At 39.8% G+C, this 26,866-nt stretch overlaps 1 protein-coding gene and 1 non-coding gene across 4 annotated transcripts; one reads left to right on the top strand and one right to left on the bottom strand.

The window, feature by feature from the left end:
• Window positions 1-543: 543 nt before the first annotated feature.
• On the bottom strand, window positions 544-26,866 carry prpf18 (PRP18 pre-mRNA processing factor 18 homolog (yeast)). 3 transcript variants are annotated; one of them, XM_072563048.1, is made up of 11 exons: window positions 26,181-26,292; window positions 24,500-24,577; window positions 24,330-24,356; window positions 20,734-20,835; window positions 18,845-18,958; window positions 17,187-17,333; window positions 13,353-13,421; window positions 8,275-8,415; window positions 6,360-6,431; window positions 3,011-3,166; window positions 544-1,935 (listed from the first exon to the last, which is right to left on the bottom strand). In XM_072563048.1, the coding sequence occupies exons 1-11, from the start codon at window positions 26,244-26,246 to the stop codon at window positions 1,855-1,857; spliced, it is 1,053 nt and encodes a 350-aa protein (XP_072419149.1). In that variant the 5' UTR covers window positions 26,247-26,292; the 3' UTR covers window positions 544-1,854. The 3 variants fall into 3 exon arrangements, with proteins under 3 accessions (XP_072419149.1, XP_072419151.1, XP_072419150.1); XM_072563050.1 differs by lacking the exons at window positions 24,330-24,356; window positions 26,181-26,292 and adding an exon at window positions 26,847-26,866; XM_072563049.1 differs by lacking the exon at window positions 24,330-24,356.
• trnak-cuu (transfer RNA lysine (anticodon CUU)) lies at window positions 12,301-12,373 on the top strand. The gene has a single exon. It is a non-coding gene; the product is annotated as a tRNA-Lys (tRNA).

Here is a 26,866-nt window from a genome sequence, read left to right as displayed (position 1 = left end):
ACTTCAGGACTGCATTGTGGGGGCTCTGCTTTTTAACTCCTGCCTTGTCTGTGATATCGGCAGAGGAGGAAGGGAAGTACATTTGCCAATCTTTGTCCCACATCACATACAGGTTTATAAAATCATGAGGGGCATAGATAAGGTGAATGGTAAGGATCTTTTCCCGAAGATGGAGAAGTTGAAAACTAGGGAGCATATCTTTAAGGTGAGAGGAGAAAGTTTTAAAAAGGACACAAGTGACAACGTTTCTTTAAAAAAACACAGGCAGTGCTGCATGTATGAAATGAACTACCAAAGGAAATGGTGGATGCAGGTACAGTTACAACATTTAAAAAGATGTTTGGATATGTACATGAATAGGAAAGGTTTGGAAGATTATGGGCCAAACGCAGACAAGTAGGATGAGTTTAGTTTGGGAACATAGTTGGCATGGACTAGTTGGACCAAAGGATCTGTTTCCATGCTCTGTGATTCTATGACTGCAATTAAAATTTTACCCATACACAACATTCAATGAGTCAAAAGATCTGGACACAAAATATGTTTGGCTTATTAAGTTTGGCTGTAATTAAGATTTCATTGCAAAACAGATGCTTATTCAGTATATCCTACAATCCAAGACAATAGAAAAGGTAGTTGGCTGTTTGCTACTACTCTGCCACAAACAGCAGCAGATTCTACAGTGGTATTTCCTGGTCTTTTGTAAACTTGTGAGGTGCAGTACTTTGGATGTTCCAACCTATATAACTGCACAGCCACTGTTAACTGTTACTAAACAAGGTCCTCAGTAAATGCCAGGCACATCCTCCAAAAATAAAAATGGATGGAGGAAAGAGAATGTATGAAAACTGTTGCTCAAGTGCTGAACTATTGTCTACTTCTTGTCTACTCCTCCTCAAAGCCTGGAAATGACATAAAAATTAAAAGAGCATTTACTGCAAGCTTAAACATTTCAGCCACGTACAATAATCATGAGATATCAAAATTAGATTTTTGAGAGAATATCCTGATTTACAGCATCAGGTTTCAGACATTAAAAGATGCAGCCAAGATAAGACAGCATGAACATAAGAAACATTTACACAGTATTTTTACAAAACTGAGACTATTGTGCAAGTGCCAACAATTTAAACTCGGCAGCATAAAGTGATGGAAAGAACAAGAGTGTTGTATGATAACACAAAGCAGGATGATTTGGTATAAGAACTTGAAGAATGTCCAAAATACCAATTCACATTTAGTATGGACAGTCTGCCTCAAATGCATTTGAATGTAATATGAAGTGGTACACAATTATTGACACAGCAAATGTGAGTCGATAGTGCCTTCAATTGCTAAAGAAAATGCAACCATGAAAATGGCAAGTACCTGGGCAAAATATAGAATGCAATCCTCAGTAATAGCCACCAAGTATGGCTGAAATCCTACTGAGTTCAGAACTTAAGTTACAATAATTTACAGATGAGTCAGGCAAAACCAATGACAGAACATATTCAATAACCATACATCTTAAAGTTTTGTATGAACACAATCCTGAATTCAAAGTATTTTCCCAAAGACTTTGTGAGCATATTTCTATTGACGAGACTTAAATTATCAAAAAATGGGTTTGAATTACCAGAAGGGTAATTAAAAACAATTGGATGCAGATGCTTGTAAGTTACTTAATACTAAACAAACACAACTGTGGGGTCATGCAGCTTTAATGCTTGTGCTTTTCTGAAGAACATTTCATTGATGTTTGAAATACTTGCACAGTCCCACAAATTCTTCTTTATAGCTCCCGATAGGTCTGACTCTTAACAGTTCAATCCAGGAATAATACAGAAAAGGTTCTATTCAAAAGCTAGCTGGTTAAAGTGCATTGTACTCCACACACTTTGACGGATCTGTTGGAAAATGCTTTTGGCAGATGGTCATCAACCTTTTCAAGCCCTGGAAGAACACCAATGAGGAAAAGTGAAATGGGGCGATGGTTTTTGGCGAATGAATGTAATCTAAACGGCTAAGCATTTTCCTGAATCACAAGTTCTAATGATCAAACAGGAATTTGGAGACGTTTTACGATTTTAAAGGTGACACATGCAAATTTATTAGGCAATTCACATTCCAATGTACAATGTCTAACGCTCTAACCATACTTAACAGTAAATAATTTTCTATAGTATCAGGGAGATTCAATGCTGAAATACAGGTACAATTTTAGCTACCAGCCAAATGTTCATTTCAAACATATGAAAATCAGAATCTGGTGCCCCCTCAACAATCTGCAAAAATGTCTTTCAATGGACTCATTGTACCTGTAATTACGAAGCAATTGTTATCAACAATGTGTTTCTACTTTGTACAAGCTGTTTAGAATTAAAATGAATACCTCAGAATTAAGCTAAATGTCCAATGTTGCTTCCCTCTTAATTTCATCATAGCTTGTCAAATGCTATGTGAAATATTAGATTTATTTGTTATCATTGTTTTCATAGTTTCTCAGTTTCTTTAAACATTAGCTGATCTCGGATGCTCACAAAGAGGTAAAAAGCTTATGGAGTGCAGTTAATGAGTTAACCAGACATGTTTCTCCAAGGTCACTGCTGAATGCTCTCTATAGCCAAATCAAGATAATTGTGGCTGCCTATAAACTGCTGAGGCTAATCAGAAAGTAACTGAAGCAATTGTACATTTCTAGCTACAGTCAAGAAACCATAATCATGAAATGACTGCCCTTTTGTTCAGAAAAAAAGTGTGTGTTTTACATCTATAATATACAACTTCAGGGGTGTCATTAGAGGCAACACATATTAGATTGTTGATCTCCTGTACCAATGCGAGTCAGCGAATATACAAAAGCTGACTTTCCTTTACTGGTGTCAGCCAGATATTGTACCTTTCCTAAGACCACTTACACCAGAAAATAAATGTGGAAAGATGACTAAATCATAACAGCCTAATAAAAGCTGAAAGTACCTTTCACAGTTCAGTATAAAACCTCTCACTTAAGATTTAACAGACTAACCTGGATGTATTTCCGCTGTGTTTCATCATTTAATACATGTGCCACGTGTTTGGAAAAGATTTTTTCACGACCTGTACGGGCGTGGATACCAACCATGGTAACTCCAATGGGCCATGGAGCATTGCCAATGGCCATCTGAAGGTAAGCATCATTTGCCTGTGGAGAAGACAAATGCTTCTTACAAAATCTACACTTAATGATGACACAAAAGTGGTCTAGTTAACTGTTCATTAACTTTACGTAATAAATCGAACAGAAGTACTCAGGTCAGTTAAATGACCAGGTGATGCAAATTGCTATTGCACAAACTCTGATTCAACAGTAACAATTAGTTCTGTGCATCTTATGTGTTGAAGACACAGACTTTCAGGTGACAGTACTACCTGGAACAGTTTTTCCATAAAATGAAACTTCATAGCTGCTACATTATCAACATTTCTGAAATAATAAAATTATGTTCAGCTGCATGCTGGTGGCTTCTGTAATTTCCCTTACTAAACATCAAAGTATAATGTATGGATCCTGTAGAAAGACAACAGCTCAACATCACAGCCACAAAGAACAGATGCTGCTAAATTTATAAGACTGGATGGCTTTGACATTTCTCTGTAGTTTCCCAAATACCAAGCTACAATAGGCCATACCAGCTTCATTCAATACATCTCATGGGCAGCACAATGGCTCAGTGATTAGCACTGCTGCCTCACAGCACTGGAGACCCTAGTTCAATTCCACCCTCTGGTAACTGTGTGGAGTTTGTACATTTTCTACATGGCTGCATGGGTTTCCTCCAGGTGCTCTGGATTCCACCCACAGTCCAAAGGTGTGCACGTTTGGTGGATCGACCATGATAAATTGCCCATAGTGCTCAGGGATGTGCTAGGTGGATTAGCCATGATAAATGTCACGAGGTACAGTCCTGGGCCTGGGTGGGATACTCTGCAGAGGGTTGGTACAGACTCGATGAGCTGAATGGCCTCCTTCCGCAATGCTGGGATTCTATGATGATCTCACTGAAATCAAATAGCAAGGTTGATCTTTTATAAGGATTTATCCTTGACTACCAGCTTATCCAGCCATGATCATCACAGGCTGCCCCAGCATGGGTAATATGACACCAAAGAGTTCAGATATTAAAGTCACAGAGACTTTTAATAGTCATAGAGATGTACAGCATGGAAACAGACCCTTCGGTCCAACCCGTCCATGCCGACTAGTTATCCCAACCCAATCTAGTCCCACCTGCCTGCACCTGGCCCATGTCCCTCCAAACCCTTCCTATTCATATACCCATCCAAATGCCTCTTAAATGTTGCAATTGTACCAGCCTCCACCACTTCCTCTGGCAGCTCATTCCATACACGTACCACTCTGTGTGAAAAAGTTGCCCCTTAGGTCTCTTTTATATCTTTCCCCTCTCACCCTAAACCTATACCCTCCAGTTCTGGCCCCCCCCACCCCAGAGAAAAGACTTTGCCTATTTAACTATCCATGCCCCTCATAATTTTATAAATCTCTATGAGGTCATGCCTCAGCCTTCGACACTCCAGGGAAAACAGCCCCAGCCTTGTTCAGCTTCTCTCGAATGCTCAAATCCTCCAACCCTGGCAACATCCTTGTGAATCTCTTCTGAACCCTTTCAAGTTTCACAACATCTTTCCAATAGGAAAGAGTCCAGAATTGCACACAATATTCCAACAGTGGCCTAACCAATGTCCTGTACAGCCACAACATGACCTCCTAACTCCTGTACTCAATGCTCTGAGTGAGCAATGCTATCTACCTACAACTCCACTTTCAAGGAACTATGAACCTGCACTCCAAGGTCTCTTTCTTCAGCAACTCTATCTGCCACTTCTCAGTCCACTGGCCCATCTGATCAAGATCCTATTGTCCTTTGCTGTCCACTATACCTCCAATTTTGGTGTCATCTGCAAACTTACTAACTCTACCTCTTATGCTCACATCCAAATCATTTATATAAATGACAAAAAGTAGAGGACCCAGCACAGATTCTTGTGGCACTCTACTGGTCACAGGCCTCCAGTCTGAAAAACAGCCCTCCACCACCACCCTCTGTTTTCTACCTTTGAGCCAGTTCTGGATCCAATTGGCTAGTTCTCCCTATATTCCTTAAGAACTAATCTTGCTAACCCGTCTCTCCCATTCCAGAATCGTCGTAGGTTGACAACATTTCAGCCCATCTTCCTGACACAATTACTAAGTTGAACAGCTATGTTGTATGGCTCGAGTATCCTGGGATGCAATGTATCTGGTCCAGGGGACTTCTCAGCCTTGTCTCCCTTGTACGTTTCTCTTGTGATAGTTACAGTGCTTATCTCCTTCTGTCCTTAATTTATCAAGCACTCTCTTTACTTCGGAAGGATTATCCCTGTTTTTAATGCTTTGTACCTAACACATGTTTCCTTCTTTTTCTTTGTCAAACTCTCAATATCCTTTGACATCCAGGGTTCCCTGGACTTGCCCTTCAATCTTAGAGGAACACACTGGCCCTGAACTTTCAGTAAACTACTTTTAAAATATTACCACTTTCCAAATGTAGACTTACATACAAGTAGCTGCTCCCAGTACCTGACTAATGATATTGAAACTGGCCTGCCCCCAATTAGACACTTCACTTCTGCACTATCTTTATCCATTTTCATAAGGACGTTGAAACCTAGGCTAATGGTCACTATCCCCAAAATGCTCTCCCACTGAAACTTGACCTTCTTCATTACCTATGATTGGATGTAGCACTGCTCTCTCTCTCTAGTAGGGCTATCTAGTTACTGGCTGCACACATTAATATTCCACCCATCTAATCCTTTGACACAAAGGCTGTCGCAGTTAATACAAGCAAAGTTGAAATCCCCTATTATGATAATTCTGTTCCTCTCACACCTTCCTGTGATTTGCCTACATATCTGCTCCTCCTCTATCTCCCTCTGACTTCTGGAGGCCTGTAGCATAATCCCAAAGTGATCACCCTTTTTTTTTATTTCCAAGCTCTATCCAGATAGCCTCTTACTAAAGGAAGTAGATATAGAGAGATAGTGAACTCACTGATGTCATCTCCAAGAATCTTTAGAGATTCTGGAAAAGTCACAAAGGAATGAAAAACTGCTCATTTAAAACCCTTATTCAGAAAGGGAGGGGGACAAAAATGGGTAACTACAAGTTGGTTAGCTTAACATGGGAGCACCAAGTTGCCAAGCCACACATTATACTAATTTAGGAAGCTGGCTGTTCCTTCACCATGGCATTTTCAAATCTTGGAAGAGCCACACTAACAGCATATCAACCTAAGGACTGCAGTGTGAAAAATTGGTTTTATTAAAGTACTTACCTTAACATATTCTCTTTGTAACATGAATTTGATGATATCTGTTATGGATTCTTTGATGTCCTGAGACAAAGTCTAGGAGAAAGTAGAAGAAACACTCATTTAAACTTGAATTTAGAGAAACTACAATAAATTAATGCAGTATTTATAACAAGTCTTATATGACTAATCAAACTAACAATCAAATAGTCCACAAACATTGACACAGCAGTAATTGCACAGAAAAAATAATTATTTACAATTTTTTTAATCAAACTTCATTATCGCCACAGGGCTTAAAGTTAAAAACATTCTAACTTTGAGAGTTGGGAATACTTACAAAAATATAGATTAGGAGTAAAAGTAGGTCATCTGGCCAATTCAGCCTGCTCTGTCATTCAGTAAGATCGTGTCCGGTCTGTTTGTGTTCCAAATTCCATGTTCCCATCTCTCCCTGATAACTCACGATTCCCTACCTAACTAAAATCTAACTACTTCCACCTTCAAAATACTCAATGACCCCACCTCCACCAACTGCTCAGGCAAAGTACCAAACTCACGTGACCCTCAGACAGAAAAGAAATTCCTCATATCTGTCCTAAAAGGGGAGCCCTAATTTTAAACCTGAGCTCTGGACTCGCTCATCCTTTCCACATCCACCTTGCCAAGGCCATTCAGGATCTTATATACTTCAATCCAATCACCTTATGCACTTCTGAATTCCAGTGGAAAGACCACCAGCCTGCCCAATCTTATCTCATTGGACAACATGGTCATTCCAGATGCCAACCTAGTAAACCTCCTTTGAACAGCCTCTATGGAATTTAAAAGATTAATTTCCTGCTGGAAATCTGTACTTCTTCATTCCAAAAAGTTCACAAGTCTATTTTTTTTAGAAATGTGCACCAATCAGAGGATACCTAACTGGTCAAGATTTGAGAGAAGATTTGTTGCTCAGGTGCTCGTTGTGGTGGTTGTGTTCGCCGAGCTGGGAATTTGTGTTGCAGACGTTTCGTCCCCTGTCAGGTGACATCCTCAGTGCTTGGGACCCTCCTGTGAAGCATTTCTGTGATCTTTCCTCCGGCATTTATAGTGGTTTGTATCTGCCGCTTCTGGTTGTCAGCTCCAGCTGTCCGCTGCAGTGGCCGGTATATTGGGTCCAGGTCGATGTGCTTATTGATTGAATCTGTGGATGAGTGCCATGCCTCTAGGAATTCCCTGGCTGTTCTCTGTGTGGATTGTCCTTTAATAGTAGTGTTGTCCCAGTCGAACTCATGTTGCTTGTCATCTGCATGTATGGCCACTAATGATAGCTGGTCGTGTCGTTTCGTGGCTAGTTGGTGTCCATGGATGTGGATCGTTAGCAGTCTTCCTGTTTGTCCTATGTGGTGTTTTGTGCAGTCCTTGCATGGGATTTTGTACATTACATTGGTTTTGCTCATGCTGGGTATTGGGTGCTTCGTCCTGGTGAGTTGTTGTCTGAGAGTGGCTGTTGGTTTGTGTGCTGTTATGAGTCCTAGTGGTCGCAGTAGTCTGGCTGTCAGTTCAAAAATGTTTTTGATGTATGGTAGTGTGGCATGTCCCCGTTCCGTTGTCTTTCCCTTAGGCACCTGTTGATGAAATTGCAGGGGTATCCGTTTTTGGCGAATACATTGTATAGGTGTTCTTCTTCCTCTTTTTGCAGTTCTGGTGTACTGCAGTGTGTTGTGGCCCTTTTGAACAGTGTCTTGATGCAACTTCTTTTGTGTGTGTTGGGATGGTTGCTTTCGTATGTGGTCTGTGTATGTGGCTTTCCTGTATACCTTTGTGGTGAATTCTCCGTTCTGCAACACATACACCCAGCTCGGCGAACAGAACCACAACATACCGAACTGGTAGAAAACTCCACTATAAAATCAAAATAAAAAGCAGAAGTGACTATCAGTTTCAAAATTTTTACCTTTTTCCGAAGTTTCCTGAAGAGAGGTTTCAAGTAGGATTCAGTCTGCTTGTGGGTGGCTCCAGCAAGTTTACCCTGAACACTGCACTTTAAATAATCCTCCCTGGCATTCAGGTCTTTTGCCCAAACATCAAGAAGAAACTATAGAACAAAATCATAAAAATATATTCGAAAACTCTGAAGAACACACAAATTAGTTAATAATGCAAAGTTAGGCCATTAAGCCCCTTGAATCTGCTCCACCACTCATTAAGATCATGGCTGATCTAATTACTGCACTCAATAACCTTTCAGTCCTTTGCTTTTCAAGAATCTGTGTCAAAGATGCTGCTTCTACTGTTTGTTTTGATCAAGGGAGTTCCAAAGACAGACGAATGACCATCTTGAGAACAAACATTTCAGAACTCTTCTGAAGGTCACAGGAGTTGAAACGTTAACACTGCTTTCTCTCCACATATCCTGCCAAACCTGCTGAATTTCTCTAGCAATTTCAGTTATTTGTTTGTTTCAGGTCTCCAGCATCTGCAGTTCTGTTTTATATTAGAGAAGAAAAGTCTACTTTTTGTTAAGTATTAGGAAACACACATAAATAGCAGGTCAGGAGAAGCGCAATAGCATCAGATTTCACAATTCAGGCTTTAATCTTAAAATATTAGGAGATCAAAGCACTGCCTTTCAGGATTGAGGATTGTTTCTACTTCATGGAACACTCTGACATATGCAGAACAACGTTTCTTGGATGCTGCAAAAAGCTTTCAGAGCTTTGTTTAAAAATCTTTGTTCAACCTCTGAATAGAGACTCAAAACATTCTAAATGCAGTTCAGAGATTTTCATTAGTAAAATGACAAAAGATTAGATTAGATTAGATTCCCTACAGTGTGGAAACAGGCCCTTCGGCCCAACAAGTCCACACTGACCCGCCGAAGCGTAACCCACCCAGACCCATTCCTCTACATTTACCCCTTCACCTAACACTACGGGCAATTTAGCATGGCCAATTTACCCAACCTGCACATTTTTGGACTGTGGGAGGAAACCGGAGCACCCGGAGGAAACCCACGCAGACATGGGGAGATTGTGCAAACTCCACACAGAGTCGCCTGAGGTGGGAATTGAACCCGGGTCTCTGGCGCTGTGCTAACCACTGTGCCACCGTGCCGCCCACAATTCTAGTTTCATTTTATGATTGCATTCTGTAAAGCCTACATGAAGACACAATTACATGTGTATGCTATTTCTTCACATCGACAGACCTTATGCATCAAATTGTTTCTCTTTTTTTTTGGAAATCGGACTAGGCTAGCGCACTGAATCCACTTTTGTTTTAAAAGAACATGGATTGGCAAAGTTATATTTTAATCCCAATCCCATATAATATTCTTTAATACAAAATGTGCTTTGAGATATGTTGAGTCAAAAACAGTTTCTAAAATGCAGTGAAAATTGAGATAATACAGTTGTTGGAGCCCAAAGGATTGTACGCTGTTATAACGAACCACTGACATTTGATCCTGCGCAGGATCAAAATGGCACAAGACAAGTGAGCTGAGCAGAGAAACAGGCTTTATTTGAGGGTGGGTGGGCTGATGGTTGTGTGCGCAAGCTGCGATTTGGTGGATGAGCTGAACCATTCGTCAGGTCAGTCCAAAAGTGAAGCAAGGGGCAAAGCTGAAGACAGAGTGAGGTAACCAGATGAAGAAGGAATCCTGTTGAGTGAGGGAAATGGTGGGCATTGGGAGCCATGAGATCCTTGCAGTCTAATTAATTTGGGAGTATTTGATCCAAGTTACATCAAACTTCACTATATTTCTTCCGAATGCTTTAGGACAGCTGATGTTTGGTTTTAAATTATTACTACTTATTGGAATTGGTTTCTTTATAGGCATATTGTTCAACCTTCCTTGTTGCTCTGTTGACTGCGCCTTCAGTGGTAATCTCAATGGGCCAGCTGACAAGAACTGGAGACACTATAATAAAATTTTTGATTATTCTGCATCATGAAAACAGTCGAGAGAGGAGTCATATTTAGCAATGAGTTATTATTTAAGACAAGGCAAATGTGCAGAGTACTAGAAAAAAACACAGGCTATTCCTACAACAGAGCTATTTGAGGCAGCTTACCAGGTGCAAATTAGTTAATGTGCATCCTACATTACAAAAGTGACTCCATTTTATAAAACATTTTATTGGCTATAAAGTATTTTGAGATGATGGTGGCCTCGAGGGTAAAGGAGGCGTTCGGTATGCTTGCCTTCATTACACAGGACACTGAGTGTAGGAGTTGGGACATCATTCTGCAGCTGTACAGGATGTTGGTGAGGCCACTTTGCAGTAATGTATACAGTTTAGGTCATCCTGCTATAGGAAGGATATTATTAAATTGGAAAAGATGCAGAAAAGACTTACAAGGACGTTACTGGAACTGGAGGGTTTGAGTTATAACAAGGAGACTGGATAGGCTGGGCTTTTTCACTGGAGCATAGGAGATTGAGGGGTGCCCTTTTTGAGGTTTATAAAATCACAGGGGCTATAGATAAGGTGAACAAAAAAAAAAGGCGTTTTCCCTAGTCTAGGGGAGTTCAAAAGTAGAGGGCATAATCTGAAGATGAGAGGAAAAAGATTGGGAAAGGAGCTGAGGGGCAATTGTTTCCACACAGAGGGTAGTTTATTCATGGAACAAAATGTCAGAAGAAATGGTAGATATAGGTACAGTTACAACATTTAAAATATATTTGCTCAGGTACATGAATAGGGGGAGATGTTTAGAGGGATATGGGCCAAATGCAGGCAAGTGAGACTAGTTCAGTTTGGGAAACTTGGGCAGTGTGAAAGAGTTGGACCAAATGATCTGTTTTCAAGCTGTATCGCTCTAAATTCAACTTGCCACCCTCATTATGGTCAGGGTAATTCATTAACTCATTTAAGGTAGCATTCAAGAAAATAGTGGGGAGGCCCAGGTTCAAGTACCAACTGCTCCAGAGGTGTGCCACAACATTTTGAACAAGTTAATTAGAAATGTCTAAAACTATTTAAAAGGAACTAAGTGAAGCGAAGAACTTATTCCAGGGTAATGGGACAATTGAGTTATTTAAAGAGCTAATTACTGAATCTCTAATAGGGACAAGTCTGATAGAAGATCCTCCAAATTCCATTGAATGCAACAATAGCCAAAAACAAACCTGGCTCTCTCTCCCAGTACAGCTCAGATTTTATAGAGGTAGGCCTTAGCCAGAAATTTGACATTAAAACGCTGGCTCCCAGTTTCCAAAGTTGGAGGCTTTGAAGAAATGATGGCGCCTCCAAAGTCAAGTAATTCATCTAATTAGGTCAAGCGGGGAACTCCGTTTGGCAAGGGGAAATTTGTTCATATTTACTTCAACTCTAGAGTTAGCGGAGATCGAACAATCAGCAAAAGATAAGGAAGCTTGCTAATAGGGATTATGGTAGAGTATTTATAACTTTTCTGTAAGGTTCGGTACTTAGATAATGTGCGATCTGACGACAATTATTATTCTCTATGCCCACCTACTTTCTGCAAAATAAAGTAGCTTAAAGATTTGTATTTAGCCTCATCCCACTAAAGCCCTTGTCCATCTGTTTTTGAGAAGACTGGAAAAGTCCTCATGAAAGCACACGTGAAATAGAATATTAAAGTACAAATCACAAAGGGGTACTACATTTATACCCCTCAAATGTACAAGTGTACAGTTTGATCATGTGTACTGAAGGCCAACTTTGCGCAACAGGCAAGGTTTATTGAAAGTAGATCTGAAACATTTAAAACAGCAGCAAAATTCATCCAGATGTTAAAAACAGTTAATGCAGATTACCGGGTTGTCTGGAGATGGGAATGATTACTTCAGGTTGCTGGCACAGTAAACGGGGGAGGTCACTGAATCAAAACATCTAACTATTCAGTACATATGAACCTTTGATTAGAAAGTCTATCAGGCAATTTCAGTAACAATTAACCCTACTAAGACTGACAGCTGCATCACATTGTGATATACATCCTTGTGAAATATAGCTGGCTAGCTCAGTCGGTAGAGTATTAGACTCTTAATTTCAGGGTCATGGGTTCAAGCCCCATACTGGGCACCTTTGTAATGGAATCATGCCTTCCAAGGGGAAGCGCTGGCTTCATTCCTCCAACAGTGTCACTGCTCAAATAGGGTCACTGTCTAGGGGAGGCCCTCTTGTGGCACAGTGGTAGTGCCCCTACATCTGGACCAAAAGGCCTGGGTTCAAGTCCACCTGTTCCAGAGGTGTGTAATAATATCACTCAACAGTTTGATTGGAAAAATATATTGACAATATAAATAGGGACTTTACAAACTGAGGATTCTCTCAGTTAATCAACGACATATTAATCATCTGTTAAAGCTAACAGTTTTCTCTCCTGGCCAGAATGCACAAAACCTAGGCAATGTTTACACCATCACAGATGAAGACCTGATATATACCATCTCAGACAAGCTTTAAGCTTTAAAATTTTAGGATTCCATGGAAGATTACAGTTTTCTCAGTGGGTTTCTTTTGGGGAGGTGCACACACTGGAAACTTTACATCTAAACTACCTAAAATTCTTCAGAATCAATAAGTTTGGGGGCTTTATGGGGGGCAAGAACACCTTTTAATAAATTCATGCTCATTGAAGAAAGGAACTTTATTGCCCAGGAAAACAACATTTTCCATTTCAAACGTTAATTGATAGCATCAAGCAGTCTACTTCAGGTACAGCATGCCAGATAGATTAAATCTCCTCTAATTTACCCTCAGTACATGCCTCTAAAGAACATCTTCAACTCAAAACGTTGAAAGTGGTTCTTTTCCAGCCTAGCTATTGCATGGTCTCCCTGCCATGGGACTGTCAATTTTGAGGCAATTATGCCTGATCATGAGCAGTTTTGTGCGTTAGGCTCCTGTATACTAGGCATTAAATTATAGCCACCGGGACAAGGATAGCTTCATCATGTCAGACATGGCTGGTTCACTCTCTGGACCAACTCGTTAAATATGCATAATTCACTGTCCGAAATAAGTGCTCTAAAAATATAGTTAGCATTTGCAGTCTTACCCTTAGAACTTTGGTTATGGTATCCATGTCTTTAGAGTCATCACCCTGACCCAAGGATTCACCCAAGGCCTGTAATAAAACAAACAAACAAACCAACCATCAGTTGAAATTTGTGGAAGTATTGTGAATTATCCAATTAACAGCAGTTAGCATGAAAAAAAAAACAACTTATTTGTAGCTGTTGTGACATTATGAAAGTACATTGCTTTATTTTTTAAAATGGCTAATGCTTTTTAGTTTGATAGTCATGTGACATTGTAGATGTTGCAAGAGGGAAAATTAAAAAGACTGCAACTCACATTGAGAACGTTAGTGCAGTTATGCTGTACAAATAAACACTTTCACAGATACTAGCTCTGGACCCAGAAATATTATGCAAGACTCTCTCAAACTGCCAATGATAGGTTCATCATCTACTAAACTTGAAGATTCTGTTTCTTGGTCATAGCAAGTAAACCTTGACTGTATTTACTGGATACATCTTCTCACTAGCACAGTGGACAGCTGATGTCTTCTACAGCAGACAAGCTAGCACCTCAGGAATTGAGGATCTGCAGCCTTCATGGCTTATTTACCACAAGCAGTATAGAGTCAAAAATTAGGAAACGTTTGATTTGCTGGTTGCTCAGCAAGTTTACAGCACTGAAAGAAGCACTGCTTTCTCAGACCAATGTTACCAAGTCTCCCTCTGCTGTGATAACCCCGACATAGCGTTTCAGTCCTCCAACTAGATCACAAATGCTTACATCAATTTTTGCAGCATATCCTCTTACACGTATCCTCTCCTTTCATTTGTAAGGATTTATCCTATGACATTTATCTTTCAATGTTTATCATGATATGCTGTAAAATGTTGTTGGCACAGAAATCTATATGGAAACACTAGAAAACTACAGTCAGTCATGTTCTGAAAAAGACAGATTAATGTTTTAGATTCAATATTTATATCAGAATATGAAGCATCTCATTCAAATCCTAGTCTATCAGATGTGATTGAGATGCTATAGATTTCCATTGTACTGATTTCAGAGTTTCAGTATTTCTATTTTTGTCTTTTGATAGTTTTTATACTTTCAACATGTTTGTCCCCTTTTGAAAGCAGCTTTTTAAAGTTCCTTTGGTATCTTTTTATCATTCTTTTCTACAGCTTTAGAATCTAGATTATCCTGTGTGTATCTTCCCTAAATTCAGGTTTTTCAGAGACTTTTCATATTATTGAATATAAATGATAATCTCAAACTATGAAAGCATTAGATCACCCAACATTAAGTCTCAGCAGTTTTGAATTTTGTTTCAGAAAAGGAAAATTAACTTCTAAAACACAGTTATCAGTTCTCAATAGTTCAAAACAAGCAAGATTACTAAACAGCAGCTACTTTAAAGAAAATACAAAGAATGAGCTGAAAGTGTTAGATTACCCAAAAGCAGAATTTGGTGGCAACTATTGGTGAGAAATGCAAGACCTCAAAAATAATCATTATTCAAGGTGAAATGCTGTGTACACTGACGAGGTCCAAACAGTGTTATTACTATTCCACACATCTTACTATTACTTAAGATGTGTGGAAGGCTAACTGAGATTATGCATTTAGAAATAAGGGAACATTGGCCCACTCCTGTTCCTATCGCACTACAATTCAATGAGATCATGGCTAATCTACAGCCGAACTCCCTGTACCTGCTTTTGGTCCATATCCCTTAATTTAGATCAGAGTGGTGCTGGAAAAGCACAGCAGGTCAGGCAGCATCCGAGGAGCAGGAAAATCGATGATTTGGGCAAAAGCCCTTCATCAGGAATAGAGGCAGGAAGCCTCCATGGCGGAGAGATAAAATCGCTGGTTTCCAGCATCTGCAGTCCTCACTTTTGCCGCATATCCCTTAATACCTTTGCTTAACATCTATCAATCACAAATTGAAAATTAACAACTGATCCAGCATCCGCTGGCATTTGTGGAAGAGCGAGTTCCAAACACCACCAGGCTTTGTGCGTAGAAGTGCTTCCTAGAAGATTAAAGATAAAGCCACCATCAGGTAGGCCTGAAAGTCAATCAGAATCAACTGGAAACATCAGATATCAACCAATTTTGAACAATGGAAGTTAGGGATGGAAGAAAACTTCCAGAAACTTGCTCAGGCATCAGTAAAATATAACAATTTTCATACAATCAAGTCTACAATCCACGACACAGATGTGAAGAATACAAGGAAAGATCTCTGGAACGGATCAACACTTCAATATCCTAAAGCTGAGTTAAGCCTTTGGCATTCAGAGCTTTGACTTGTACTTAGTGGGCGGCATGGTGGCACAGTGGTTAGCACTACTGCCTCACAATGTTCCTCTGGGTGCTCCGGTTTCCTCCCACAGTCCAAAGATGTGCAGATCAGGTGAATTGGCCGTAGTGTTAGGTAAGGGGTAGATGTAGGGGTATGGGTGGGTTGCGCTTCAGCGGGGCGGTGCGGACTTGTTGGGCCGAAGGGCCTGTTTCCACACTAAGTAATCTAATCTAATCTAATTAAGGCTGTAATAATTCCTTTCTGTATAACCACTGTGTTTTTATTGAGAAATGTTTTCTTTACAAAATTATAAAACTACAAAAATATAACAATTTAAAATTATAATAACAATTACAACGAACTAACTACTACCGTACTCTACAAATCAAAACTACACTCACTACAAATCTATTAAATAAATAAATAAAACCACTCAGCACAACTACACTGAAGTGCCCAACCTTCTGGAGCATTAATTATTACAACCGTATTTATTCGGGATTCTTCCTCCCAGGGCACAAGGCTCACTAAACCTAACCACCATGGTTAAACAAATGCTCTAATTAAAATGGCAGACAAGCCTGTGTCCAGGTAATTCAAAAAGGGCTGCTATGTCTTATAAAACAGTTCTGTCTTATGGTGCACCATGTTTGTGAGGAAACCCAAACAAATGTGTTCCATAATGAACTTAAGCCACCCCAACAGGCCTGGAGGGTTCTCAGACACCCTACTCATCAAAATATTCTTCCGCACATAGTAAGTGAGGATGTTAAATAATTTTTTCCCATGTAAGTCTACCTAGCCCGCTTCGGCTTCCCAGCCCTGAAATTGCCGTAGCCATTCTTCGGAAAAGCTGGCTGGGTGCTCGCCTTCCTCTCGCTCCAGCAGCCAGACCACCCGGATGTTTTATCTTCGACCTGGATTCTCAAGGTTATCGACCTGTTCGACTAAGGCACATAACCTGCTTCGCCAGAGCCTGATATATCCCACCGAGGTCTCCGTCACAGTCCGCTACTCGACCTCCTCTGCTAGCTTCCCGAAACTCTGCAGTTCCTGCTCACGTTTCTGCAGCATGGTCGCGAACAGTTGCAGCCTGGCATGACTCTCATCAATCGATGCCTCCATCTTCCCCCAGAGTTTTGCGAACTCCACAGCCAAGCCTTGTCGAGTAGATGAGTCCATCAGGAGTTCGGGAGAGGCCACAACTGCAGGTGCAGGTATGTCTAATACTGCAGGGGAGCGTCCTGCCTGTTACAATTTATTCTGTCCTTTGCCTCTAGTCATCTTCCCTGACTGAAAAAATTGGTACGTAACAACTTTACTAATATTAAACTATCGATTTTCTTCAAAATAGCTGAGTTAAGAAGGGTAAAAGCACCACTTCGCCGGAGTTATGGAGCAAAGCTCAGCAAGGAGACCTGTTAGATTGCTGCCATCTTGGATCCCCCCAACCACTGTGTTTTAATATTAATAAAACAAATTGTTAAAACATCTTAAAGCTTTGGTTCATCCTATCTCTGAATTATCTTAAAGAACGAGTTAGTAAAGCTGAATTCTTACCTCCAGTTCCTCAATTGTTGTATTTTCTTCATGAACTTTCAGGTCATTCTGTCCTTCCTCTTCACCATGTTCCTGACCAGCAACAATTTCATTTAAATACTGCTGGTCTATCTTATCCATAGCAGCTTTCAAGTCATTTCTCAAACCCTGTAGGAAGTCAGACAGAACAAAAGCATTAGAGTAGTTATGAAGGCTGGAATGGCTAATTAAAATTATTACATATTCGTTGGTTCATTTGTTGTTCGGATAGCTGTGCACATTATCATTCTCTTACATTAACCTTTCATCATGCAGAATAGTAATCACAAAACTACCTAAGGTGAGTAGTATTTCAGTTTTTCTTAGCAAATTTATAGCAGTTGTAGCTATGTCTTTGTATGTTCTGGTTTCTTATACATATGGTTTTATTATGTGAAAGCTTCTGAAGTTATTTTAAGTAATGCAAGGCTAGGCATACAAGATCAGTCATGATCCTACTGAATGGCGGATGAGGCTTGAAGGGCCAGACGATCTACTCCGGTTCCTAATCCTGGTCATCTTATTATATGTTCTCAGAATCTGGTTTGAAAATACCAGATTAAAATATCAATATTAATAAAAGGAAACATAATATTACTTATAATGATCCCAGCTGATAAAAAATACATTACAAATCAAATTCCAGAGTGAAACCGGACTTGACTGACCCTAAGTTTTACTTTTACCATTTGGTTACTGTGATGGTCAATCATTGAACCTATTCATAACAGGGTGCTAATGTACTTCAAAAATACAAGTTTACTAAATAAAAAAGAAACCAAGTCTCACGTCCGCTATGACAAGTCGGAAACATCTGATCAAAAACAGTAAAAAGAGTCAGTCTTTTTCTCAGCAATATACTCAAGAAACTCAACTCCAGTCCAGTGAATTATCACTCCTATCTTAACTCTGAATTTCTTACTCAACTGTTGAGGTTGCAAACATGTGCTTTCAGTGAATTTCTGCAGACCCACACACAGAGTCACAAACTAACTCAATGAATTCTCAAGAAATAACTCTGGGCTTTTCCCAGCTCATCATCTTCAATCCTAAAACAGCAAAAACAGACTTATTTGAAGCTCGGATAGTCTGGAAACTGCCAAAATTAAACCACCCTTTATCTTTATCTCTTTCTCTCAACTGAACCTGCATGTGCCCCTCTTCATTTGTCTCTTTCTGGGTTGCAAATCTTAAATTAGTGAACACTTCAGCAATCTTCTCGCCAGGTAGTTCCTGTGCACCATATATGAATATGCTACCACAATGCATATTTTTTCATGTAAAAGCAGCTCACAGAATTATGATAATGCAGTTGGAGGCCATTTGGACCATTGCATCACCACTGGCTGTATTATCTAATGCCAATCTCCTTTCTTTTCCTCCATATTCCTGCACACCATTACAATCCAAAAACAAATCCAACACTCTCTTGAATGCCTCAACTGACTCTCTCCACCACACTTCCAGGCAGTACACTGCATATCCTACTTACTGAATAAAAGTTTTTTCTGACATCATCCTTGCATTCATTTGCACGTCGTTTTAAATCTATGTCTTACTGTTCTTGCTTGTGCTAATGCTAAGTTCAGGGATCATTCCTATGAAAAATGACAATGAAACATTCCTCAAAAAAAAAATACCTTATTAATTTCAGGAGTTAAGATTTCTATTTTTCGAAGACGTTGAAAGGCTTCATAGTCTGTTTCACCAAACAATCGAATTGGTTCTCCTCTTTCACGTAGCCGTCGAATAACCTTGAAAGACAGCAAAATGGTTTAATTTGATCACAGAAATATAGTTGCAATAATAAGCCATTCTTTGGACAGCTTCTGAATGAGTGAAATGTTGTTTGAGCAGAAAGATGATGATGTCTGCAGTATTTATTTATCAAGCATTTCCTGAACAAAAGGCAATCCAATACAAAACTGCAGGTTCCAACATAATTATGAAAAGTCAAAGTTATTTCCTGTCTAAAAACCAAGCATAAGCATGGTGTAGTATTTTTCCTCCTCTTTTGGGACTTCCCCTGAAATAAGTGAAGTAATGTTACTCTCTCACAGATGTTGATGCACTTGAGCCAATTCTGAATGAAAATTAATTGTCATAGCACAACAGCACCATCTATGGCAACTCCATCACAAGCACCATAGAGTTTGATAATTATAATCAATTTAAAATTTGACTTAGAAAATTTCTATAGCTCAGAATATGGCAGGTCAGAACATCACACCCTGAGGCCCCATTAGTTTATTCTTATACACATCAATTCAAAAACATTTTGTCAAAGTTTTCTCAAGTGCAAACTGATAACTGTACAGAGGTCTACAAAGCATCTGGGACCTTGCTGAATGATGAGATTGATGTTTTACCCTTAACCAATTACATTTAATGATCGAGAAATAAACAGATGAAGGACTAAGAGGGAGGGTGATTTGAATAGTTGAATAGTTGAATTTAAAGTTATATCAGGTATAGATTGAGAGAAATGGGGAAGGGGGGGTGGGCGGAAAGAAAGGAAAAGTAAGATTTCCTAAAGAAAATTAGACCTTTAAATGTTTCCACAAAGGAATTACAACACATAGGAATAAGAATACAGACTTTTGATTTTTCACTTTCTGGGCCAGACAGATTAATTGGCAGCAACTCAATTTCATGCTGTCAAAGATACCTAGATCATTAATTATCAAATTTAACCTTTATTGGAAAGTATAATATGCCGAGGGAGATAAAAATTCAGTAAATCTCAGGGATATTAAAAGCAAGATGCCTCGATGCCACTTGCACAACGTCAATAGCAGAGCGGCACAAATTGTTCAGTAGTTTGCAGTGGTTTATAATTCATGGGATTTCTCTTCCTTGCTACATGCATCCATCCAATTTGCATATTCGTAATGAGATGCATTGCTCAGAAGTATTATTTCTAGAGAAATGTTGGCCCTGTATGTCTATTCTAAAGTAAAAGGAAAATAAACTTTGTAAAAATGATTTTACAGAAGGGCAGAGCACTTGGCCAACATCTTGAAGCACCCAACTGTGATGTTGCGCTTCCTGTAGCAATGCAGAGTGTTCAAGCCACTGGGCAACTATAACTCAAAGTTGCTAAAGAAAAGACTGAGAAGTAGTAAAAATTGCTAGATCATATTCAACAGCAGCTAGTTTAAAATAGGGTTTCGTAGAGACCAGAATATAGACTATTCAGCTGCTTTCTTGCAAAGCATACCATATAGCAGACAAGCAGACAACTCAAATCAAGAAAGCTTTCATAACCAGAACTTTTATATATTGATGTTTTTGGTGTTCTGTTGAAGACTTAATTTGACAACATAGCAACGACAATGAAATATTACCATGGAAATCAAATGTATCAAATTAATTACCAAAGATGCTGCCTCCAATTCTGACAGGATATTTGAATTGAAACAGTGTGGATTTTGATTTACTATGAAGGATTTGAAAATGTATTATTTCATAACTGATCTTGAATTTTGGCAGTTTTCAAAATTCAATGTGAATCAAGACTTAATCTTACCTCTTGCCTGGAAAGGGTCATAGGTAACTTCTCTTCTGCAAGTTCGAGTTCAAGTACTGGATTTGAAGAGACAGCATTTTCTTCAATTGGTTTTGTTTGCACCTGTACGTTAACCGTGTTCGTCATTACATTTTAGTGCAAGAACTAACCTCTAAGTTACAGCATCACACAAGTAAAAGATCATAAAAGTTATAAGTAACCTGTTTGCAACCCATTTCCTGTTTGGTGAAACACTAGAGGAGATCAGCTTTCCCAAACATGATTACACCAAAACCACCTAACATCTGCTATTTTTTGACTCCTACAAAAGACTAGAGTTTTAAAAATGGTAAACTTTGCCTTTTTCTGAAACAAACATAGTATACTTTTTGCATTGCTTATAGAGTCATAGAGATGTACAGCACGGAAACAGACCCTTGGGTCCAACTCGGCCATGCCGACCAGTTATCCCAACCCAATCTAGTCCCGCCTGCCAGCACCCGGCCCATATCCCTCCAAACCCTTCCTTGTTGAATACTATTTTGTTCTTCCCATTATTGTAATTGAGCAACTTAAACATTGTAAGAGAGCCACATATTTTAATTTTTGGGACTTTGAACTGAAATGGAAATCACTCTTAATTAACACCTAATTTGAATGTTTTAAACTTGCCCAAAGACGACCACTCAAAACAATGTGGGAAAGTCTGAGGTTTTACAATTTGGTACAAAGAATAGAGGCGCAGAATATTTTCTAAACGGAAAGACTTCGGAAATTTGAAGCACGAAAGGACTTGGCAGTCCGAATTCAGGACTCTCTTAAGGTTAACATGCAAGTTCTGGTGATAGTTAGCAAGAGAAATGCAACAACGTTACCATTCATATCAAGAGGTTTAGATACAAGGGCAGAAAAGTAATACTGAGGCTGTATAAGGCTCTGGTCAGGCAACATTTAGAATGTACAGATTAGTTTTGGGCCCCATATCTAAGGAATAATGTGCTGGTATTGGAGGGGTCCAGAGGATGTTTACAAGTCCAATCTGGGGATCAAGGACTTGTCATATGAGGAGTGGTTAAGGACTCTGGGTCTATACTTGGCAAGAGTTTAGAAGGATGGGGGTGAGGGGTGGGGGATCTGTTTGAAACCTTCAGAATACTGAGCGGTCTGGATAGAATGGATGTAGAAAAGAGAGACCAGGACCCAAGGGCACACCCTCAGAGTGAAGGCATGACCCTTTAGAACTGAGATAAGGAGGGATTTCTTCAGCCAAAGGTGGTTAATCTGTGGAACTCACTGACAAAAAGCTGTGGAGGCCAAGTCATGGAGTGTATTTAAGTCAGAGATAGATAGGTTCTTGATTGGTCAGGGGATCAAGAGTTATTGGGTGCAAGCAGGAGAATGGGGTTGAGAAACATATCAACCATGATATGGTTGATATGGTGGAACATATGCAATGGGCCGGATGGCCTAATTCTGTTCCTGTATCTTATGGCGTTGTTACGTGACAAAAATTGCGGTCAAACAACTACTAGGAATGTCCTAAAGGAGCAGAAAGAGAATAGAATCCAAAGCTTGGAGTGTACACAGCTGAAGGTGCATTCACCAATGGGGCTGAACGAAGTGGGAGGTACACAAGAAGCCTGACTTAAACTGCAAATTCCAAATGCTTTGCTTATTCCAAAATATCTGAAAGCCAATGGATTACTAATGAAGCACTTTTTAAAAAAAAGGCCAATAGGGTTACTGCTTACTCTTAATCACAAAATTATATTCTGCATTGTACTACTAGCAAGCATATGATTTTCACTCAACCCAGTTTCCTGCCTGGATGAATGTTGTTATCATTTGCAGAGTGTATTTCAAGGACAGATCAATGTCAACATGTAATACAGTTTGTAAGGAGAAAAGTTAACAATATGTCAAATGGGAAAGTTCAAATGAATGAGCTTGAATGTAATATTCTTATTTAATTTTAATTAAACCTCTCTAAATAATGGTATTTGGTAGAGATTTACGTTTGAAATATTAGGAAAGTGTGCTTTATCAATGTTTAATTACAATAAAAGAATACAAAAGAAGACAACTGTTGGAAGTGTTTTACTCTTTAGCCCCATCATTTTCAATGAGCCAACATGTTTATTTTTTCCTTAGAGAAATGCAAGTGCTACATAATTCAAACAGGTTATGAAAATTTTAACACAATGTTCAGATTATGCTGATCAAAAACATAAACCTGCATTTGATAAAAGATGATAATGTGTAAAAACTGGCCAGTGGTTAGTATGATTAGAAGGAGGTGCTAAGATACTTAGATGGAGGAGGGTGACAGTACATTCACATGGAGCTTCAAAGTGAGCATGGGCCACTTGTGATAAATGTGATGTTTCTGCACTGTACGCCAGCTACCCTTTGCACCTGTCTCTAATGTTCTGGAACATTTTCCACAATAAATTATATCACATATGCTGATAAATATTTACAATATCCTTGTATTTCATGCTTATTCCATGCTGTTTTTCTTTCAATTCCATGCCTGGACCAACAATGCAAAACAGAATGTGACTTGCAGTAACACTATTAAAGCAGGCAAACAGCTACTTCTGCAATACCACAGCATTCGGTTTAAACTGTACTTTCTACCAACACTGCAGACACAAGATGCAGGCACAAGCTTTCCAAGTGCTTTCATGCATGTAAGAGTGTCAATGCTATTTTTTAAAATTTCTGAGTAATCTACTCTTTTATTGGACTAGCATGAGAACAAAAATGCAATACACGATATAATAACTTTATTCATGTTACCTACCAATTCTGTGAGTCGAAACTTACCACAGTAACTAACAGTTTTCTTACTTTTTAAGATCAACATAAATAGCTTAAAAGTTACAGTTTAACTCTTACCCTAATACAATTATTCAATCACAGAATTCATGTATTTAAAATCAATTTCTTCCTCTTTATTCCCCCTTTAAAAATTTTTATTCTACAAATAGAGAATTTAAAACCTGCCAATACCACTCTATAAACCAATCACAAATCTAGGCATGACTAGAAAATGATTCTCTTGCTAATTATTTTTCTCTTATTGAGTGACATAAATACCTGTCCTTTTTCTGACATCAAGAAGATTACTGTTACAAGCTTGTCCTCTAACCCGATTTCCCACATATTCATAATGTGACAGCGCATTCAGTATACTGCCTCATTTCATAGTCTAGATTCCATAGTCCTCCAATCTAGACTCTGGTTTCCAGCATCTGCAGTCTTTGTTCTTACCCTGCCTCATTCCACACACAGCTTTTAAAGAAATAATTTAAGCTAGCTTTCCGTAATAAGAAATATGGTACTTTTCTACTCTAATTCAGAATCTATACAGTAAATGATAAACAAGTAAAAATTTATTCAAATGGATTATGAAACTTACTTGGCTTGATGACTGAAAAAGCACTTTATTAAATTAATCTTATTTAACTGAACAAGTCTAATAAAACAATGCCAAATTTTAAAAGCCAAGGCACAGGTTCACTACTTGCATTCTATTTTCTGTCATGCAGTCAGCTACATGGGTTGCTTAACAGCCCAAAACAAAAAGATAAAGTTTATTTTTGAACCCATACCTTTGGAGTTGGCTCCTCAGTTACAACCTATTGATACAAGTTTCACAGGAAAGATTTGACGTTAAATTCTCACAGATGAATCTCACTGGTGAAATGCATTTGGTTGCAACACTTTTAGAAAAGTCACATCTGTTCATTCACCTTTCATAACCTCAAACTAAAATAAGTACCTTGTAGCCACATCTTTCCAAATATGCCTCCTCTTCCTTCTTGGCGAGTTCACTACGTTTGAAGAACTTTTTTGATTCCTGAAAGAATACAAAAGTAAATTTCTCTGTATCTTATTCACCACATTCTGAAAGAAATATTGTGTTGTGAACAGCTTTACGCATCACCTCAGTGGGAATCTAAACAATAGTTTTTCAGATTCTCATCCCACAATAGCCACTACCATTGGAATGTGAATAGAGAACTGTAAAAAGCGGGTCATAAGAATGTGTCCCATTTGCTGAAAGGAGTTACACCATTGATTGTATAATATTGAGATGCAGGATGTCAAAATGGCCATGTTAACTCTATTTCAAGATCTGCCTCAGCTAAGAAAATGTGCCCAATGATCATTTTATGCCTACTGTTGCCAATAATCATAGTGCTTTTGCCATTCCTATGGACTTGCACAGTGGACAGACAAAATCATTGTGCTGAAAGCTCCACTCTCATGTAATTATATCGTATTCCACCAGGAGAGGGAGGAATTAGGCTGTAGATCACCTGCTCTCTGCAACTGTTCCAACTGGACAGATTCAAACCTATGAATGATGTTTCCTCACCACTCGATGAGGTCAGCATTCTCTCTACAAGATTGAACACTTCAAGCTGCTCCCATCAACACATTACACTCCAGGATTAGGATCTATATAACACCACATACAGACTATTAATTATAAGATATAACGAGTGTCAACTTAAAAGCAAACATCTATAAAACAAAACATTCAGAGAAATTTAAAGACAAAAAGATAAGTCAAAGAAGTAAACTAAAAGACAGGGAAACATACTCCTGTATGAAGTTTGCACCTTCAGGAGAGGGGGAAAGCGAGAATAACAATCCCAACAATTAACAAGGTGGCACAGTGGTTAGCAACGCTGCCTCACAGCACCAGAGACCCGGGTTCAATTCCCGCCTCAGGCGACTCTCTGTGTGGAGTTTGCACATTCTCCCCGTGTCTGTGTGGGTTTCCTCCGGGTGCTCCGGTTTCCTCCCACACTCCAAAGATGTGCAGGTCAGGTGAATTGGCCATGCTGAATTGCCCGTAGTGTTAGGCAAGGGGTAGATGTAGGGGTATGGGTGGGTTGCGCTTCAGCGGGGCAGTGTGGACTTGTTGGGCCGAAGGGCCTGTTTCCACACTGTAAGTAATCTAATCTAATCTAATCTAAAGCTTGAAATCTTTCTTATGTCTATCCAGAAGCTTCTCTCCAATGATCACGTATGTTGGTGGTAGAAATGGTGCTTAAGTTGGTGAATATAAATTATTGCTTTCCTCCTCCCCCACCAACACAGATATAACACACACACACACACACACACACCCCTCCGAGGTCCACTCTCACCCTCCCCGAGGACCCCCCCGGGGGCCCTGTCCCACTCCTCACCCCCGGGGGCCCTGTCCCACTCCTCACCCCCGGGGGCCCTGTCCCACTCCTCACCCCCGGGGGGCCCTGTCCCACTCCTCACCCCCGGGGGGCCCTGTCCCACTCCTCACCCCCGGGGGGCCCTGTCCCACTCCTCACCCCCGGGGATCTCCCCTCCCCTCCCCTCCCCCCCCCCCCCCCAGGGCTCTGGCCCTGCTCCGCTCCCCTCACCCCCCGGCTCCCTTTCCCTCCTCTCCCCTCCCCTCACTCTCCCCTCACCCCCGAGGGCCGGCTGTCCTCCAGGAGCCGCCGTTTTCTCTCGATCTCCGCCTTCAGTTGCTCCATCCTCGCAGCAGCAGCAGCCGCCACAACAACAATACGTCACGTCCGGGTCAGAGGGCGGAGCGCAGGAAGTATCGCCATAGCAACGGCTCGGCCTAGTCTTCCTCAATTATCCCAACCCCCTCCATAACCTCAATACAATTCACACTTTTAATTAATGTATTGCAAATATTGCAGAACTAGTTTTATATTACTCCAGTTCTGAAAAAAAATCATAAAAATTGTTAGAAGCTATAAGACACTAGGTTTCTCCAGCAATTTCTGTTTATATTTTATTGCCTTTTTATTGGTGGTGATGAGCTGCTTTCTTGAGCCACTGCAGTCCATTTGGTGGGCTGGAAGATATAATCTGCCTTTTCAATGGAATCAACTCTCTTTGGGCAGCTTGTAAGGTTCAATTGCTCAGTGAGAATTGATTTGATTTCACCCTTGGGTGACTGTCTGTGTGGATTTGGCACATTCTCCCCGTGTCCATGTGGGTTTCCTCCCACATTCCATAGATGTGCAGGTGAGGGTGGATTTGCCAAGTTGAGTTGCCCATAGTGTTCAGAGATGTGTAGGTTAGGTGCTGGTGAAGGGCTTATGCTTGAAATGTCAACTCACCTGCTCCTCAGATGCTGTGC

The sequence above is a fragment of the Chiloscyllium punctatum genome, chromosome 44 (assembly GCF_047496795.1).
Source record: "Chiloscyllium punctatum isolate Juve2018m chromosome 44, sChiPun1.3, whole genome shotgun sequence".
NCBI lineage: Eukaryota > Metazoa > Chordata > Chondrichthyes > Orectolobiformes > Hemiscylliidae > Chiloscyllium > Chiloscyllium punctatum.
This window is presented reverse-complemented; position numbering and strand designations above follow the sequence as displayed.

Excerpts from the sequence above, each read along its gene's own strand:
- prpf18 (XM_072563048.1), bottom strand. The coding sequence starts at position 26,246 with ATGGAGCAACTGAAGGCGGAGATCGAGAGAAAACGGCGGCTCCTGGAG. Across the intron at positions 24,357-24,499 it reads TGGAAAGATGTGGCTACAAG|GTTGTAACTGAGGAGCCAAC; the intron begins GTACTTATTTTA and ends TTGTATCAATAG. Across the intron at positions 3,167-6,359 it reads TACAAAGAGAATATGTTAAG|GCAAATGATGCTTACCTTCA; the intron begins GTAAGTACTTTA and ends TCTTCTCCACAG.